At 34.4% G+C, this 12946-nt stretch overlaps 1 protein-coding gene across 1 annotated transcript in view; it reads left to right on the plus strand.

Moving 5' to 3' along the window:
- LOC117332697 (CAP-Gly domain-containing linker protein 1-like) overlaps positions 1 to 12946 on the plus strand; it is a 103766-nt gene that overhangs the window by 70829 nt on the left and 19991 nt on the right. Inside the window, 8 exon segments of the mRNA XM_033891698.1 lie at positions 210 to 330; positions 932 to 984; positions 8057 to 8174; positions 8856 to 8996; positions 8999 to 9059; positions 9557 to 9609; positions 10237 to 10358; positions 10676 to 10845. Of these exon segments, the coding sequence (XP_033747589.1) occupies positions 210 to 330; positions 932 to 984; positions 8057 to 8174; positions 8856 to 8996; positions 8999 to 9059; positions 9557 to 9609; positions 10237 to 10358; positions 10676 to 10845 (839 nt within the window).

Raw genomic sequence — 12946 nt, forward strand, 5'->3', positions numbered from 1 at the left:
GTGGGATATGTAGTGGTAGTTTGTTGTGGGATGTGTAGTGATAGTTTGTTGTGGGATATGTAGTGGTAATTTGTTGTGGGATATGTAGTGGTAATTTGTTGTGGGATATGTAGTGATAGTTTGTTGTGGGATATGTAGTGATAGTTTGTTGTGGGATATGTAGTGGTAATTTGTTTTAGATATATGTAGTGGTAATTTGTTGTTGACAGTGAGGAAAACAAAGACAAGGTAGTGGAGCTCCAGCAGAAACTAAAAGACATGGAAGGAGAGAGAGACTCTATGAAGGCACAGCTAGAATTCTCCAACTTGGTCGCCGAAGAACGCAAACGGGTACAGTTACATAAAAATATCTATTTGTATTTCAAAACGGAAATGATTGCAGGATGCTGTATTATATTTTCAAAAATCCACATTCTTGCTTTGGTTTCATTTAACAGAAATTTACCTAGTAGAAAACAGTTCTCAAGTCACTGTATTATGTTTTCAAAAATTAACACTTTTGGCTTTGGTTACATTTAGATTGAAAAGTTTGGTTTTTTTGAAAAAGTTTAGAAGATGCTGTAACTTACGCTTCTGAGTTTGGCTACATTTAGATGGAAAAATCATCTTTGCATGTACTTAAAAGGAGAGGAATAATATTAGATGTACATGTATAATGACACAAATTCATGAAATAATAATGACACTTATTACAAAATATATGTATGGCTGGCCCTGAAAAAGTAAACAGTGTAGTATAAAGCTAAATTTAGATTAATGTTCTTTTTTTTTTTTTACTACGAATATAGTGCTGATTCAAAAGAAATTATTCAATTTACAGTATGAATTTATTTATTAATGTTCCAGGTTAAACTAAGCTCCTGATGTTTATCACTATGGCATGTTAAAATTGTAAAATCATTATAAAGGATAATTTGTGTTTTATATACAGCTTGAAGATCAGAATGTGCAGCTGTCCAAGGATGTGGAGACATTACAGACACGGTACGTATCTGACTGTTATACTGAGATGAACCCCCCCTGTAGGCTTCCCACAGTTCTACTGGTTACACTGAACACCATCCCTGATTCCGTCACGAACCTCCTATATCATTCCATTGTTAAATTAACCACACCATAATATAGCACAGACGTGTTTGTTTTTATCAGTCTGGAAAAAGTGTCATAGATATTTTCAAACTCTGGAGAAAAAAAAATCATAGCTGTTTTCAAACTCATTTAATACCATTTTCTGTCATTATTGAAAATATCATAAAAAAATGTAAAATATGAGGAAAAGACCTCCAGTGTGAGGCTACATTGCGTTAAGGTGATCAACTCAGGACTCGATATCCTAACCCTGGTTTTCTCATTATTGGGAAAATGCAAATAACTGAGAACCTATAACTAAATCTGGGAAATAAATATAATTGAACTTAAATACAAAAATTAATGTAAAGGATGAAAAATTATGTCAAAAAACTTACTCACAGAACATGCAGAATGGAAATTTTTTTTTACAGAAAGTGTTTCTTGTGAAGTATTTTGATTGAAACATTATGAAAAAGTATTAGACATGGTATTACTTATATTGATATGTATTAGCAGCAATATACATGTAAAAATCGGCAGGGTAATTCCTACTCACTTCATCTTTTGTGTTTTAGGAACTATTTTAGAATTACTATAGCTTGCATGATGTTGCTTGTATATGAAATACTTATACTATCTTTAAAATCAGATGATTATTATACAGGATTTTATGCAAGTTTTCATTTCATGTACAATTTAACAGATTTTAGGACTATTTTTTGTGAGCGTCAGATGAGCTTAAATGAAATATTTGTGAGAAACTGTTAAAGTCTCATGTATGAAATGAAAACAAACTCAAATTTTTTAATTCTATCGTCTTGTTTCCATATCTACAACAAATGTTGCTAAGACGATCCCATAAGCTGGAAGTTTGCTCCACCTCCTAATAACACTTCATGATTTTATATTCTTCATAACTGAGTTAGTATGCAAAATATAGGACACGAGATATTCAACATTAGTACCAGGTTATGTCATTACTGAAGGTAATGCTAGATTACCAGTATCTGTTCAGGACAATTTATTCTGTTCTGTGCAATGAACAATTTGATATGAAGATATGAATGGTCATTTTTCCTCATGCAGTGTTAATGAAAAGTCTACTTTTTCTTCCATCATGTAAAATGTTAGAAAGATGTTAAGTAATTGTTAGTAACACTTCAGAGTATTTACTATAATAATATATAGTGAATTAGATTTTTGTAGCATTCTCGTAGTCATATTTGATGTTGTAAGAAACATGCTGATAATTCTTAGAGGAAAATACTTTTTTGTTGTGTAAACTGTTTATCTCCGTCCCTGTCTGTGACAACACATTTAATATTTTTTTGTCTATTTCTGAATATTGAATATTGAACTTGGATCCTGTACTAAAAATAAAAAGTACTTTGATGAATTAAGAAAAATTCTACATCAACCTGTAGAGTTATGTCCCCTTGACTTGCAGTGACAATGTGTTGCAGTAAGAATGATTATGATTTGGTTTTAAGATAGCTAGTTTAAATTCATTTCAGTTTTAGAAAGTCATTCTCAAGGTAATGAAAGTGAGAGCGTCCTAATAGTGCATATTCATCTATACTGTCAATGTGTGACTGTTTTTCTGTGTTGCCATGGGGATATTCCCTTGTGAAATTTGTTAGCCTTTCATTTTTGGAAGAGTTCAAAATTCAGACTTCCTGTGATTTTAAATACATTGTGGACAGGTATTGCTGTGAATTTCACACAGGAATTTCATGTTTACAAGTATTTCAGTCTGTAAATTTCAAACAAGAATTTCATGTTTTCAAGTATTTCTGTGAATTCCCACAAGAATTTCCTGTTTACGAGTTTTTCTGTGAATTTCACACGAGAATTTATTGTTTACGAGTATTTCTGTGAATTTCACACGAGAATTTCCCTTGTTTCTAATGTAGTGTTGTACTATACCCACGAACAAGCTTGATGCGTTTACATAGAAACAACAGTCTTGTCTCTGTTTTTCTCACTGCCTATATGTATTTACTTGTGACAGCGGGGTCTGCTCACATTTTATGTAGAGGTGTCTTTGGTTGCAAGTTTTTGAGACTTAAGAAATCATTTTCAACAAACTTGGTACTGTACCAAAAATTAATTCAAAGTCTGAGTTAAGCATCCACCGAAATTACACTTGCTCTCAAAACTTGTTCCTAAGGACACCTGATAAGAATACGGTTTTACATAACTGACAGTCCTGTCACTGTATGTTGAATGGTAGGTAGATGTGTAAACATGTTTGGGGCCATCCAATCATAAATGATTCGTGTGATAACAGTTGTCATATCATATTTATACAGCAATAAGCCTGGTGATAAGCCCACCAATTCTATCACAGTTCAGCAGAAATTCCATCAAATTTCTTTGTCCTGCAATAAGTCAACCGTCTTCTCCTAGTCAAAATTTATGTGTCCAACTGCTGGCTTATTACTGGATAAATAATTTATGTATATATGATTTATGACAATACAACATTTTAATTAAAACTAATGCTAATTCTGTGATTAGTTAGTTGTTGTGTCCAACTGCTGGCTTATTACTGGATAAATAATTTATGTATATATGATTTATGACAATACAACATTTTAATTAAAAACTAATGCTAATTCTGTGTATTCTTTAGTTAGTATGTAACATAACAAGTTTTGTAATACTCAGCATCAAGGATTACTTCTTAACAAAAAATTTACGAAGATCGTTGGGTGATGGGGTAGAGAAAGGATTATTGGATCAAGTTATTAGAATGTTTATCCGTCTGACAGTTTGTCCAGAATTCTTGCTCTCTCTGCCAATTTTTTGTGAAATTGGATTAATATGACTATTAAGTACTCCAGGTACACATATGCTATGTAATTTATGGTATTTCAGTTATTCCTCGAGAGTTATGCCCCTTTAATGATTTACATTTAATCTAGTCTGAAACTACACTTAAAAGTTTTTAAAATTGATTTGATTCATCTTAAGCAAACTGATAACAATAAATATACCTGTAATATACATTGTAGTATGTGGTCCTGATAAACCCGATTCTTGATACTTTAACAAAATATCAGGACTTTAGTTTTTTGACTAACAACATATTCCTACTGTTATGTAGTATTAGTTAAATGACTATAGTATATGAATTTCAAACTTTGAATAAATTTTTTTTATTATTTCTTACTAGAATTAATTGATGTATCTATTCTAAATTCTGTAAAACAGAAATTTTAGTGATCAAACTGTATCAGCATTCTTTAATAAAGACACATGTAACATCATTCTAATTTATACAGAAACAATTTCCATAATCTCTGTGTCGATTTTCTGAGTCTGCCTCTTGAAGGGAATTTCACAGACTTCTGATCAGTATTGCCTGGATAACAGTATATTAAGTGGTCCGAACAAGGCTACACTCGCAGTGCTTGTGAACTCATTGTCCATGGCAGTTAAAGTGACAGCAGTGCTTGTCTCTGTGTATAAGGAACAGTATACTACTACATCTGTGTACAGATATCTGGTGGTACTGGGTAAAAATGTTTACTGTTTTATGTCGGAGGCAAATGTGTCATAATAAATACAATATTGTTTATCCAGTAGATCATAGACTAGTATGAATCATTCTCACTGTAATTTGTGTGTAAGCTCACAGATACCAAACTGTCTATGCCATTGCATTTTCATTAGCACTATCAAAAATCTACATTTAATCCCTTAGGTTGAATATATGTACTGTCCAGTATAGATGGCAAAAGAATTTACAGTCAAAAACTAGATAATGATATTTAAGGAAAGAAACACAAATTTTTGCAGTTCAGAATTTATGTTTTTGAGAATTGATCAATCTTCCATAATACTGTTGGATTTGAAATAATGTTGAAGCTAATTCAAAGATTCTCTGTACATCAAAAACACTATTGCTGTAAAAATCAGTTTGAACTATAAGAATTTACAACATTTGATAAGCCTGCTGTATTCTTCTTTCAAATAAGGTCTAGAGTTTTGCTCATCTATACATTATTTATCACATATCATGTCTGTACCATTTGAGACCTCTTGATGGACCTAATGCTTGGTAGTAGCTGTCTGATTGGTGACATGCTGACATTAAAATCTGATCAATCACAACACTGATGGACATTAAAATCTGACCAATCACTACAATGGTAGACAGTAAAATCTAGCCAATCACAGCACTGATAGACATTAAAATCTGACCAATCACTACAATGGTTGACAGTAAAATCTAGCCAATCACAGCACTGATAGACATTAAAATCTGACCAATCACAACATTGATAGACATTAAAATCTGACCAATCACAACTCTGATAGCAAATGTTACTGGATATTGTAAAATAGCTACTTTGAAATCAATATTGGTAAGTTTTAAAATTACACTTCTGTTTAATGATCTTCTTTAAAGCATTACTCTTGAGATCTCAGGCATGAGGGATTTAGTTATATAATCATAGTTCACATGGAAGTCGGCTCATATGATCAAATCATCTACTTTCTAATAAATACAAGGACTTCATTTCTGTCCAGTCTGTTCAAATCAGCATTTAATCTAAGGATGCTTAGGGAACAATGTACATATAAATAAATAGACATTAGCTATTTGATGTTGAATCAGCAGTTATAGCTCAGACACATGTTTATAAGACAATACAAGGCTTCTGAGGAGAAACATGTCTGAGATTTCAATGATGAATATATCAGGAGCTAAATGTGGCTAAAAAATTCCACAGATTTATGTGTTGAGCACACAGTATTATAACTTGTATGTTGAATCAGCAGTTATAGTTCAAACACAGGCTTATGAGACAGTATAGGGGCCCTGATCAGGAGACACGTGAAAATGTAGGCCTTGAATGTCTAAGATGTTTGTATCTGGAGCTTTCAATATTGCTGACAAATTCCACAGATTATTGTGTTGAGCACACAGTATTATAACTGTACGGTGTATGTGTAGTGTTTCACTGTATTGATCATTGTTTTTTTGTTTGTTCTATTTTCTCGGATCATCATCTCTCCCTACCATTGCCGGTAAGACACGATCACCTTACATGTTGTATGATTGTTTCTCTGCCTGCGTCACTTTTTGTTCATTATTTTCAAGAAAAGAATCATTTTGTTTATCATTTATGCATCAGTGCTGTAGTTAATAATTTCTTTTGTTTTCAGCATGTCTTATTTTAAATTGCTCAATTCTTTAAGGAAATAAAACTTATATCTTAAATTACTTTATGGATTTTCCATCTTGCCATTCCTACTCGTAGAGTTTTTATGTAAATTAATATTCATTCCATACACAAACTAACTCAGAAATGTATTTTCTTTCCAAATTATGATTTAGCCAGATCCCTGTATTGCATGGCAGATTTTTCTTTTAGTTTTGATGTTATTTATATATTTCCTTCCAATGCGGAGGTAAAATACAAAATGCTTGTTTTCAACACAAGTCACAAGCTATGCAATCATGTTTTGATCTGTTTAATACAAATTTAATTATAACATAAAATTGTAATTCATTTGTAGTACCCTGACATTGATAACATTATGACAATGTAAATATTGTACCTTTTTGGATTGAAAAATGAAAATCAGAATTAAACCTGCCGTCCAAAATAATGGTTTGTAGGTAAAACTCTAGATTTCAATTTATTTTTCAAAAAAGAAAAAAAAAATTTTCAGAAAGAACTGTTGGATAATGCTTATCATCAAGTTTCACCAACTTGATCGTCCAGATGCTACGACAGGTATAATAGATTGTAACAACTAAATCAATATAAGGGAAATATTTTAGATATTAGTTTTAAACTTTTGTTGTTTTATAATCCAGCAGTTTCCATTTCCTATTATCATGTATTAAGTTACTGTATACCTTATATGCATGTTAATTTGCTGTGGTGTCTTTTATTAATTTATGATTAATTTCTCTTAATTATTATGTAAAATGTTGAGATTACTCGTAGCACAAAAAATATTTAAGGTTAATTATTTCTGAAATGAAACGTTTTAATATGGTTCACAAATATATATTGCCAGTATACATTAATGTATATAACAGTATGAATTAAAACACACATAAAATATGTTGATGAGGCATTTTATCACTTTTAATTTAGAAATATTTATGCATATCAAAACAAAATATTTGAAAATCATCATATTAAAGTAATGCATTGAACTATTACATAATCATAGATAATTTCTATTTACTCCTAAAACTGTACCTCTGATGCCAAAACCCTTTCAAGGGCCCATCTATAAGGTGTCATGTGGCATAACAAGGCATGTATTTAAAGTTCTCTTGAGTGCAATATAGTATACAGTAGTAGTATTAGCACCATATTTACAGAATTCATAAAAAAAATAATAATAATAAAATGAAGCCACCCTCTGCTCTTTGTTTTATGTATACATAGGTATCCTGCTGAGTTTTAACAATCCTTCGTACATGTGATTGTCAGTGACTCCCTCACAGCGATGTTGTAGAGAGGATATAAGATTCATTCTTACATACCGTATATGTCCATTCTTTGTTATCACTTTAGCTATACTTCATTTCTAAAAGAATTTTTATCAAACTTCATAGATCGTTCAAGTACTGTGAACAAGTTTGTGTTTCAAGGAAACCAAGTTCAAGGTCCATAGTGACTATTTTTAGAAAGTCTTTGTCATCACTCTATATATAGCCATTTCATTTTTAAAAAGATTTTGATCAAACCTTTTTAGTTACCAAAATATAAAAAAAAAAAAAAAAAAAAATACTGCTCTGTAATTTTTTTAAATTTTTTTTTAATCAAATATCAATTGTTTGGCTGGAAATTCCATATTTAAATTTATTGTATTATAAAATAAAGTTTAGGAAACAACAATGAAAAGTAAGCAGAACTAAAGAAATTAATGTCATATAATTAATGAGGGATTATTTAATTTCTGTTCTATTTGAGGTAACCCTGATTTTATTGTGTTCGTATGTCTACAGATTTAGTAAAGAGCTGGAGAAACATGATGCTGCCAAAACAAGCCTACAGACGGAGCTCGATAACTCTTCACAGCTGTTACAACAGAAGAGTGAAGAAGTTGAAACTTATCAGAAACAGGTGACTTCTTTTGAAAATTCAATATTGAAAATTGTGAAATTTAGTGAAATGTACCTCACCTGATATCCTTAGAACAGTTCTTTGATTTATCTTGTCTCAGTTTTCAGCCAATCACATTACAGTAATTTTGAATTTGGTTCATTTGGGTATCTTATGTTGACAACTTATTATATAAGTGGTCTGAACACAAAAGTGGCCGAGATAGCTCTGTCAGAAGAGCATCTGACCATCCTGTGTAAATCAAGGGCCTATTCATTTAGGTAGATATTGTAATATTTCAGGCATGTATCTTTATGGGCCTGCAGATATTAATGCAGGCCTTGAAAGTCTTTGTCAAAGCTCAGCCCAAGGGTGTATGGTTCAATCCCTACATTGGGCAGTTTTTGTTTCACATAGTAGCTAAGATTGTGTACTATCCTGTGCTGCCTTTAAGCAAGACACTTAACCCCAGTTTCTTCAGCATACGCTAATGGACCTGCCATATGATGCCTTGTTATAGGTAGCTATAAGCTAATATAAGGAGTCTTCCACCTCAAAATGACACTAGACAATCATAAGGTGATAGATTCAGCAAATAAACAAACTGAATATAATGTTATGTACACCTTCACAAATTTTTTTTTTGTATATATTCCAATAGATGGAAGTAACTATTGTAAAACTTTTATTGGGTTTGAATAGATTGCAAACCTTAAGAATGAGAATTCATCGCTGGAAGTGTACCGGTCATCAGTGTCGGCCCTGGAGGAAGAGAGGTTGGAGCTGCGAAACGTTGTCAAGAGTTTGGAGCAAGCTGTTAAGGATGCTAAGGCAGAGGCTAAATAGCAGCCTCCGAGGCAAAGAATGCAGTGGCACAGGCCAAGGCCAACAGTGTGGCAGTCACAGGTAGGTTAGATGTCTGTTTAACAGTGTAAAGGTCAAGGTAGGTGAAAGGTCACTTGCGGAGTCCAAAAGCTACTTTGTCATGTTCAAAGATCATTGTCCAGGGGTGACAGTTTTGGAGGTTACAAGTAGTTCAGAAATTAGAGACTGCGTGACATAAGCAATTTAAAGGTCGACAGTTTAGCAGTCACATACAACTGTAGGTTAGATATCGATAACAGTCAAAATGTCACCAATAGGTCAAAGTTCATAAGCTAAATTACTCATTCCAAGGTCTACATTGTAGAGGTTACTAGGAGTTCAAAACACAGAAATTAGAAAAAGTCAAAACCTGTAAAAAGCGATGATTTCAAAAACAGTGCTAGCCAGCTAAGAAGTGAAAATGGTACAAGCTATATCATGTCAAATTAATTTTGAGGAAAAAAAAATTGAAACTTGATGTTTTTTGCATCATACTTCTATCAGTGGTGAATATTCAACATATTATGAATTTTTTACAGGTGATGCCCTTACTGCAAAGCTCCAGGAAGAGAAAGCAGCTGTGGAGGGACAGGTAAGTTTGAAGGAGGGAGTCTTCCTTTCTCTTACTCTGGACAGGTGAATCCACATCTATAATGTGTGATTTCTTAGGATCGAGAGAGGAAAAATTTCTTTTTCACAACAATTATATGACATCATGGTAACCGTACAATGATATCAAGTCCACTTTTAAATCAGTATTGTCTTACATTGATTTAAGGTTAATATCACATACATAGGAGAAAAGTAATCAGAAATCTATTTTGGATTGAGACAATTAAGGGGGTCTCAACACTCACATTTGTCAATTTACTGTAAGAGCCTTCCTCCTTGGGTTGAAATCACCCTGTCTCACCCCGAAGGGGGCGAAATATTCTAAAAAGTCTCCAACTGTCACACTTGTGACAAAATTTCAGAAAGATGAAATTGAAAATAAGTTATTGCTTTTGTCAAATCAATAAGGAAGGACATTTTTCCAATGACCCACCCCCAGGTGGCAACAACAAACACCAAAATGCTGTTCACAATGCACTGGCCTGAACAACTAATGAGGAGATACATTTTCTATTGTTCTCCGAAGCATCATGGAACCATAGCTCAGGCTAGTGAAAGTCGGCAAGTATATGCTTAACATATAAATTACCATTGTCTTGTCTGATAGGTGGATTTCCTCAACTCTGTCATTGTGGATCTACAGAAGAAGAATTCAGAACTGAAAATTCGTCTTGAAGCCATGGAAGTTGGTGCTGTAACCAATGGCAACAGTAACGACTCCATGGAAGTGTGAGTAGACTGCCTTTCTGACTTTAACTTGAACTAATAATCTGACTCGGATTCAAAGTCAAAGAAATCCAAATTAGATGATTTGAATGAAAAATTTGGTGTTATCCGCAGAATTTAAAGAATATGGGTAGTTTTCAGTTATATATTGTGATCTCCTTTATTTCAGTAGTACTTGAATATATTTTAACTCAATAAGGAATAATTGCAACATGTGTGTGTCAATATTCTATAAAACTATTGATATCTTTTGTTACTATTAACCCAACTATCTCTATTTCCACAAAATGTAGTATCTCAATGTCATTTTTATTTTGCAGAACTCCAAAAGCGAAGGCGCCTCCGCGTCTGTTCTGTGATATTTGTGACGTGTTTGATGAACACGACACAGACGACTGCCCCATGCAGGCGATGGATTATGAGGAACCACCACCATCCCAACACCATGGTGACCGCAAGCACATGCGCTCCTACTGTGATATCTGTGAAGGTAAATAAATCACAACAGTTGTATTAGTGTAGCACGGTTGATAAGAATAGATAACATCTTTAAAATCTGGATCTATTTATACAATCTTATCAAAACAAAACACACATCACAGAATGTCTGCAGGGTTGAATTGACAGATGTATAAAACAAACTTATAGGAAAATTTTTCTAAAAAAAATCTATTGAAAATTTTACTCCTGTGCATTTGTCCCAGAATTATTCCCTGGGAATAACCTCTTTAGGTATTACCTCTCTAGACTTTTACGGGTAGAATAAGTGCAGTACAGAGTCTTGTCCAAATAGATCTGACACAGAGGATATATTCTGTATAGGTCCAGAATATATCATGTCCCGATCAACTTTCTCACAGAACATCCCTCTCTAGTCCCACTAGTGACAGGTACTAGTGTGGTAAAATATAAATGTCACCCTGAACAGACATTGTTCTTTTGAATTCCACTGTCAAGTCCCTCTAGTGACAGGCATTATGAAGTGATAATGTGAATGTTGCCCTGAACGGACATTGTAGAGTATGACCTTACATCTTTCGAGTTCTGCTGTCGAGTCCCACTATAGCTAGTGACAGGCATCACTCTGAACGACATTGTAGAGTATGACCTTACATCTTTCGAGTTCTGCTGTAGAGTCCTTCTAGTGACAGGCATTATGAAGTGGCAATATCACAATATTAAGTGAAATGTCACTGTCAAGCTAAGTCCCATTAGTTGTAGAGAATGGCCTCAAATCTTTTGCGTACCACTTTTGAGTCCCAATGTTGATGGGCCTGTCGAGTCCCAATGTTGATGGGTAGTTCTGCTGTCGAATTCCCAATCTTGATGGGGAGTTCCGCTGTAGAGTCCCAATGTTGATGGGTAGTTCCGCTATAGAGTCCCAATGTTGATGGGGAGTTCCACTGTCGAGTCCCAATGTTGATGGGTAGTTCCACTGTCAAGTCCCAATGTTGATGGGTAGTTCCACTGTCAAGTCCCAATGTTGATGGGTAGTTCCACTGTTCGAGTCCCAATATTGATGGGTAGTTCCACTGTCAAGTCCCAATGTTGACGGGTAGTTCCACTGTCAAGTCCTAATGTTGATGGGGAGTTCCACTGTCGAGTCCCAATGTTGATGGGTAGTTCCACTGTCAAGTCCCAATGTTGATGGGTAGTTCCACTGTCAAGTCCCAATGTTGATGGGTAGTTCCACTGTTCGAGTCCCAATATTGATGGGTAGTTCCACTGTCAAGTCCCAATGTTGACGGGTAGTTCCACTGTCAAGTCCTAATGTTGATGGGGAGTTCTCCACGGTCAGTCCAATGTTGATGGTATTTTCCGCTGTCTACAGTTCCCAATGTTGAATGGATAGTTCCGCTGTCAGTCCCAATTATTGTTGATGGGCAGTTCCACTGTTCAAGTCCCAATGTTGATGGGCAGTTCCACTGTCGACTCCCAATGTTGATGGGTAGTTCCACTGTCAAGTCCCAATGTTGATGGGCAGTTCCACTGTCAAGTCCCAATGTTGATGGACAGTTCCACTGTCGAGTCCCAATATTGATGGGTAGTTCCACTGTTTGACTCCCAATGTTGATGGGTAGTTCCACTGTTTGACTCCCAATATTGATGGGTAGTTCCACTGTCAAGTCCCAATGTTGATGGGCAGTTCCGCTGTAGAGTCCTTATGTTGATGAGTATAGTTCCACTGTCGACTCCCAATGTTGATGGACAGTTCCACTATTCGACTCCCAATGTTGATGGACAGTTCCACTGTTCGACTCCCAATGTTGATGGGCATGTTGTGGCGTGTGATTATCAGGATAGTGACTATATGCATGGTGTGCCGCTGCATCCAGTACTTAACATATCATCGCCATCTCATTTCTCATATATCTAACCTCTACTGTTATATGGAGGTCTCTCCCTCCAGTATATACTGAGGTCGAACTGTCGAGCCTTATCACAACTACTGAGAGCTTCTAAGATAACCTCCTTATTTCTGTTTTCACATTTTTGACAAATTCACCAAATTTGGAAGATCTAGATTTCTTTTTATGAAGCTTCATTTTTTGAAAATAATGATAGAACATGAAAGTACTATGCTATCCATG

Source organism: Pecten maximus, chromosome 8 (assembly GCF_902652985.1).
Source record: "Pecten maximus chromosome 8, xPecMax1.1, whole genome shotgun sequence".
In the NCBI taxonomy this organism is placed as follows: Eukaryota; Metazoa; Mollusca; class Bivalvia; order Pectinida; family Pectinidae; genus Pecten; species Pecten maximus.